The sequence below is a fragment of the Hirundo rustica genome, chromosome 2, assembly GCF_015227805.2.
Source record: "Hirundo rustica isolate bHirRus1 chromosome 2, bHirRus1.pri.v3, whole genome shotgun sequence".
In the NCBI taxonomy this organism is placed as follows: domain Eukaryota; kingdom Metazoa; phylum Chordata; class Aves; order Passeriformes; family Hirundinidae; genus Hirundo; species Hirundo rustica.
Genome location: NC_053451.1, coordinates 1,448,673 through 1,456,003, shown reverse-complemented (window position 1 = coordinate 1,456,003; position 7,331 = coordinate 1,448,673). Strand labels below are relative to the sequence as shown.

The 7,331-nt window shown below is 42.1% G+C and overlaps 1 protein-coding gene across 1 annotated transcript in view; it reads right to left on the bottom strand.

The window, feature by feature from the left end:
- Window positions 1-7,331, bottom strand: part of FCHSD2 (FCH and double SH3 domains 2) — a 121,462-nt gene continuing 114,131 nt past the window's right edge. The window contains exons 15-21 of the mRNA XM_040056123.2: window positions 6,167-6,301; window positions 5,768-5,851; window positions 5,465-5,642; window positions 4,612-4,832; window positions 3,510-3,639; window positions 3,279-3,361; window positions 1-2,279 (exon numbers count right to left, since the gene is read on the bottom strand). Coding sequence (XP_039912057.1) covers window positions 2,196-2,279; window positions 3,279-3,361; window positions 3,510-3,639; window positions 4,612-4,832; window positions 5,465-5,642; window positions 5,768-5,851; window positions 6,167-6,301 — 915 coding nt within the window. The 3' untranslated portion in view covers window positions 1-2,195. The remainder of the gene's footprint in view (window positions 2,280-3,278; window positions 3,362-3,509; window positions 3,640-4,611; window positions 4,833-5,464; window positions 5,643-5,767; window positions 5,852-6,166; window positions 6,302-7,331) is intronic.

Genomic DNA, 7,331 nt, shown 5'->3' with positions numbered 1-7,331 from the left:
TTTTATTATTCAACTTTTTATACATAATAAATACAAACTTTTTACAGCCAATATAAAGAAAGCATTTGCACTGATGCTTTCAGGGTGTACTGAGCTGTACACGATGCGACGGCCGATACATGCCCTGTATGAAGAAATCATAGTTAAAAAGGAGGCATCTTTTTACAACTTTTCTTCCTTTTGCTTTTTTTTTTTTTGCTTTTTTTTTCACTTTTGTTTTTTAAATAAAATTAGCAGCTCTTACAGAAAATATTTTAAAATACAACTAAAGAGACTTTTAAATAAAAATTTTCTGGATTTTTGAAAGTCCAGGTGTGAAGGACACAGAAAAACTGGCCAAAGGAATTGAACATGAACATTATGGCAAAAACCTTGATTTTCTTCTGCGTTGTGAAGATCTCAAAATATTTGCGAACAGTTAATTTTTTTTTTTAACTTTTCTTTTTAAACTTAAGAATAAGTTTGATAAACACATAAAAAGACCTCAAACAGATCAACAGGACGTGAGGTGCAAAAGAAGGAATAATATGGAAAAGACTTCATTGGACAGTCACTGATTCCATAACTGATCCATGAATTGTTGTCCTCAGACAGCCCCACTCTTGGTTAAGGATCCCACTGGGAAAGGAGACTGGCAAGCACTGGATGTCTCAGAGACCCAACCCGGGTTGGGATTTCCAATTATGTGCAAAGTTTATGATAAAATCTCGTTAAGATGAGTCGTTGGGTTTTTGTTGTGAATGCAGCCTCAAAAAAATAGCCCTTGTTAGTAAACTAAAGGTACAAAACTTACTGGCTTTGAAAAAAACCCGTGAAGACACAAGGAGAACCCACAAACAGCTCCAAACCGAACCTCGGGATGCCTTTCAGCTGAAGTTTTCATCTGATGGAGAACGCTGACAATATTTTGGTCAGTACCCAAAGTAAAAACCTGTTTTCATCCAGTTTCTCCCTCTCCACCAATCATTCCGCTCCACGTTCAACTTCAGAATATTCTTTGCCCTCTTCTCTCAAAAAACTGAAATCCAAGCTCCCTTTTCAGAGCTCTCTGAGGGAAATGTGAAACTCTTCTCCTCTCAGTTTCTTCCCTGAGAGGAATTGGGCACGTCTTGGGCACAAAGGTGGTGTGAAGGCAGAACCCGGAGCTGCTTCTGGCTCCCTGGCTTTAGCTGGTTAATGGGATTGGGCTGGGAAAAGGCTACAGGACCATCCAATGCAACAACTAAATGCATGTAAATACTCTAAATGGAACTGCTAACTCTAGAACTCAGGTGGTTTGATGACAAAGATATACTGCTAACGCTGGATAATAAAGTACACAGCAATAACTGGGATAGGAGTGACCCGAATGCTTTAAAAAAATAAAACAAACCCAACAAAAAAACCCAAAATCCCCAAAATCTGCTAAGGAAAAAAAAAAAAAAAAAGAAGAAAAAGCAGCTCAATTTCCAGATCTAGACAAAATCTCACTTGCTTTTTTGCTTTTCTACCCGTTGGCTTCTGCTGTGGAAGAAGACGTTGCTGCTGGTTCAGCACCTCCGTGTTAGATGCTCTATGAGTAAATGCACTGAGTAAACACAAAAGTCCAAAGGCAGAATGTTCAGCTGAATCACTGACAAGGGGAGCACCCATGGAACGAACGCTTTTGCTTCTCCAGGAGATCATTTTCCCATCTCTTCCTTTCTGCAGGGGGATTCAAGAGGAGCCAGCCTCTCCTTTAGACTTCTTTTTCTGTTCCCTTTTTCATTCTTCTGATGAATACCTGATTGGGCAGGTGATGCTACTGGAAGGATCCACAATCTTTAACACATTCCTATGGCAACAGTAATATACTGTACTAATGCACAGGAGCAAAGGATGCTAAGACTAAGCTGCATGAACGGGGCTCGCTCTTTGTCTCCACGTAAAAATGGAGCATCTTCAGCCAAGAAAAAAAAAGCCCATCTAGGCCTGTCTTGGTTTGTGCTAAGAGAGGAAGAATGATGTAGAGAAACCCAAACAAACAAACAAAAAAACCAAAAGGCACAAAATATTCATGACTGTGGGAAGGAATCCGCCAGGTCACTGCCACATAAAATCCTCCCTATCCCTCGCTCTAGTCCAAGTCTTCATCATGCAAAGGTGCCTAAAAACGAGATTGACCAAAAGCTGTGTTTGGCCTTGATTGTAGCACTACTAATTAGCCAGTCCCCTCGTTACACCAGAGTGATTTCCACGTCCTCGATCTTCTCCATGGGCCGGCGGTGGTGCTGTGTCGGGGGGGGTGGAGCCGCTCGCACCTGCAACATTCAGAAACAGCCTGTGACTCCCACAAAATGGCCAAATTCCACCAGAAACCCCTCACGCCTCCTGCACACACCCCTGCAGGCTCACCCCTCGAGATGATGCAAACAAACAGGCTGCGTGTCCAGCTGGATGCAGCTCCAGCGCTCCCCAATTCAGCCATCAGGGATTCTCCTTACAACCTGTCACAGATTCTCTCCAGGGTGCAATCCCACATCTATTCCATGGATAAGCCAGGATGTAAACCTGGGAAGGGCTCTGCACATGCTGAATCTGACACTGCTTTTGCCTGGAATTTCTGTGGAGTAGGAACTACCAGAGTGTTTTGCTGCATCTGAGTCACTGGTACTTCATCAATCCCTGACCTCAACACTTGATGTTGTTTTCACACTCTTCCACATCAGTCATCTCCTGACAGAGATCACCTTTAATGCCATCAGGGTTTTATGGACACCATTTCAGAATACAGACTTGCTGTAGAAAACACGAACTGTGGAGCAATCCCGCAGCAAACTGCCCAATACTACTGGAATATTCAAAATGTATTATTTGAATATCCATCCAAAATGCTCTTTCTCTGCAACCTCATCCACTGAGAAGGCCAGGAAAAGACAAAAGTTATGTCTCAGTATGATTTGGTTTAGGGCTTTGAAACCCCCAAAACTTGATTTCAAAGTTAATTGTAGGAGATGGATTTTGTCAAGTTGTAAGGGATTCAATTCTTCCCTTCCTTTCCTGGAAAATGTCCTTTTTCTAGGCAGCAAAGACAACACAAAATCCCCATCATTAAGAATCGTGGATCCAGACCCCTCAAACCAAAGGGGTTGAAAAGAAATAGAATCCCAAGTGTGCAAGGAACTGCTGGAAAGCAGGAGCTATGTAAACCACAGGACTGACCTCTTCTGGCATTTACTCCCCACTTCTTTGTCAGCTTTGTTTAGGGGCTGTAACCCTTTCAACATCAGAAAAAACCACAGGATTTTCTGGTCACTTACAGGCCGCAGTTTGCCATAGGAACTTTCCGGAGGAATTCGTGGAGGTTGAGAGAATCCAGAGGACTCTGAACCAAAGCTGTTTTCTGAGGGAATAAGCAACAGCCTGTTACAAAGAAGTCCCTCAGTATTGCTGAATTTCTGTTGCAAAAATAGTCTTTTTTTTCTTTCTTGACACCCCTCTGAAAGGCTTCTAAATGAAGCCTTTACCCAAAATGTTTGCAAATTTCTCACCATTAGTCGACGGAGACCTGGGGAAAAATTGGGATCCTCTTTTATCCGGGCTGGGATAGGGACTGGTGGGAGGCTGGTCATACAGAGGCAGTGGTGGCAGGGAGTTGCTGGCCTTTGGAGTCGGGGACACCTGTGCCAAAAATTGGGAGAGGCTGCATCAATTCCTCCTCGGCACATTTAACGCACACACACACACCCCAGTTTTCCAACCCATCCCTACTCTCCAGCAAGTTTCCTCAGGAGGAAAAGCAGCTGGCAGGAAAGTTTGGGAAGGAAAGCCAAGGTACCCAACAGGGATTCAATTTTTCTAAATCACAGGTTGCCACTGAGCAGAAATTTTCAGCCCCGCCCAGGTAATTCAGAGAGGCTTTCCTGAAGGTTATTTGAAACAAAAAGGTCACTCGGCCAAGTGGGATTCACACAAAAGTGCTGGGATCGTGAGCTTTATCCCCACTCAAATGCATTTAAATGTTCATTTTCACGGTCTTCCTAAATCAAGGAATAAAAATACTGAAAAATTCCCTTGTAGCAAACATGGAAGTGCAGTTTCTATCTCCAAACTCCACAATGGAATGTGTCTGATTTTCTTATACGATATAAGGATTAGAAAAGTAAGCTGTGGAAATGAAGGCATTTCTGCAAAAATTACTGTAATCCAAAACTTGGCAGTATCCTGCCCCTCAAAACTGAGAGGATACAGAACAGTTTTAAGTGTGAACACACCAAATTAGGGCTGAAAGAGCCTGTAATTCTCTTTTTGCCAGGTTGCAAATGACATCTCAGCGTCTCATCAATGAACGACAGGAACTGTGATTTTTCCCCTTTGATTCCCTTCTATCCCAATATCTGCCTTTATTCACAAATTTGCAAAAATACACCAGTTGATAGTTCTTAGGCTGGGCAAGAAACCAAAATGCAAGCACTGAGGGCTTGGGTTGCTTTTTTTCCCCCTTAAATTGGTGGTGGGTTTTTTTTTTCTTAAACAGCTTCTGATTTTTTTTTTTTTCTTAAACTGGTTTTGATTTTCTTTCCCCCCCTAAAGAAGAGACAGATCTTTGCAAATTGCCCAAATAATAAACCAAGCCAACACCTCTTTCCATACCTGGATATCCCCAATCCACTGAGTCTCTCCATTCTCTGAGGCCGTGAGCTCTTCAACCAACACGGAGGGGAAGACCCCGACGCGGCCGTTGAATTCTCCCTCCCAGAAGCCATCATCATCCTGGTTTTCCTTGTTCAGGATGCGGATGATGGCTCCCTCCGGGAAGGAAAGCTCGTCATCTGTCTGCCCCTCGTAATCATAAAGTGCTTTTACAAAACAGACTGCAAGATGGAAAAGGAAAAACCCAATGAGCTAAGGAAAACATTTAAGTATACATAAAGTTTGATAGCTGGAGCTGGTGCTTTTGAAGTTCTTTTAAAGACTCTATTATTATTGAGCCAGATTATTCTGGTTTTCCTTAATTTTAATCTCATCTGTATGAGCTGAAGAAGTGAATTATGCAGATTTAATAGGAGAGAGATAATTACTGAGATAATTACTGGGAATGGCCATGTTCAGATAAGGGTCAGTCTCCCCCTGCAACTCCCTGAAAGGAGGTTGTGGCCAGGTGGGGCCTCTTCTCCCAGAGGTAAGACAAGAAGAAATGGCTTCAAATTGTACTAGGGGAGGCTCAGGTTGGATGTTATGGAAACTTTCTTCCCTGGAATAGTGATTAAACATTGGAACAGGCTGGGAAATGGTGGAGTTCCCATGCCTGGATGTGTTAAAAAAATGAGCAGACTTTGCAATATGGTGGGATTTGGTCAGAGGTTGGATTTCATCATCTTGGAAGTCTTTTCCAATCTTAATGATTCTCTGATTCCACGAAATGTGGGAAAATCTCCCAGACTCGATGTCCGGAGTGTTTCCAAGAGCCAGCTCAATACCCTATGTAGCTTTAACTGGAATTTACCATTGGAGTCTCCGTTGAGGCTGCCTGGCACCAGGTCAGTGTCCGTGGAGTTGTTGGAGGTGTGGGATCGGGTGTCCAGCGCAGCCAGGGACTGGAGCATGCTCAGGAGGCTGCTGGAGGTTGGGAATTGCAGGTACTTCTCTGGCACATACCCCACCTGTCCTGCCTTGTTCCGTGCCTGTGAACCAACCACAGGAGCCATTCTCTGCTTGTGAACACTGCTCTGGAAAGAACCCCAGCACTCGCTCCCATCTCAACTTCTATGCTTAAAGAGTTAATGGAAAGAAGCTCATGAAATGATACCTTTACCCAGTCTTCCATATCTCCATCTTCAATGACCTCCAACACCTCGTGTTCCTCTATGGTCAGTTCATCTGGCTGAGAAGCCTGGAATGTAGGACGGGAAGGACAGAAAAGAAAGGTGGCTTTAAGGGCAAGGAATGGGCAGCGGAAAGAACATTCCCATCTAGACTTTCATTAGAAGTGATGTTAAAAAACTGAAAGCTTTAACATAATTTAAAAGGTCCCAATGAAGGTTCTGCCATTCACAAAAGCCCTTCTCCCTCAAAAGGGACAGATGGAACCTCCTTGAATCTCACCCAATCAGAAAAGCAAACCTGAAGCTCCCAAAGGCCCATTTATTATCTGTTTCTATATAATCAATTTTTCTAATAAATTAGAAAAAAAAAATAAATCACTAACCTTATAGGAATAAACAACTTTGCAGGTGAGAGGGTAATTTCTCAGAGTACCAGAAGGACTAGAACTGCTGTCATCAAAAACATCCATGCTGTCTTCAAACTCTTCACCTTCCTCCTTTTCTGCATCAGCATTGACCTGGTAAAACAAATTCCAGTTGGCATTACAGCAGCTGCTAAAGATGGTGAAGAAGTAACAATAAAAATGAGCTGGTTAATATTTTTCAGTGTGTGTTTTGTATGACTTATCGTTATTGAAAGTAACTCAGCTGGATTTCTTTGTTCAAGCACGTGGACTTTAAAAAGTACTGCAGAAGATTTTGGAAGCTCCAGCTCAGCTGCTAGACAGTCATAAAATCCATTTTTTCACATAAGCTGTGACTAAAGTACTTTGGAGATGCCATTGCAAAGGCACAAAAACCAGTTTAATGGAAAAAAAGAGAATTTATGCTACTGAAAGATTAATGTACCTGTGACCACAAGTTATAAAATAAATCTGCAGTGGAAATATTTAAAGTTTAAAAAAATAAACCCCCAAATCAACCTTCTAGCTGGTGTATTCTGCACAACAGATTTGCTGCAGTTTATTACAAAAATTCTTAAGAGACGGGAAGATTTGTAAAAACTTTCTATAAAAGTTTAAATAAAACCTGAAGTCAATGCGCTGGAAAAATACAAGTTTGGGTAAGGCTGCCATGAGCTGTGCTTTGGCCTCGTGCCCGGGTTATGTTTTGAATAAATGCTTTATCTCATGTGAAAAATGATGAATTATTCTGTGAAAACGTTCTGTGAATCAAAGGCAACACTGTTATGTAGAGCCATCTTCCCTGTGTTTATTCCTATTAATTTGGGAGTGAATTTGATGCTCCCTGTGGAAAGTAAGAGACTGATAAAAAAAAGTTAAGCTGAGCCTACAAATTCCCTGTGCAGTTTTCCTCAATCAGGTCTCTGACAGCTTTGCTCTTCTAGGCCTGGGCTAGAAGAACAAAGCTTCATCATGTTCTGCCTTAATTAGTTTTTATGTTACTATTTCCAAACCAAATCCTTGCAGTCCTGGTGATTTTCTTCTCCCTCACTAACTCTCATTCAAGAGCAGTTTGCCTTCATCTCTCCTTCAGTGTGCTCATGGATGTTGGGATAACAAAAAAATCATCCTACAGCTGGGCAAT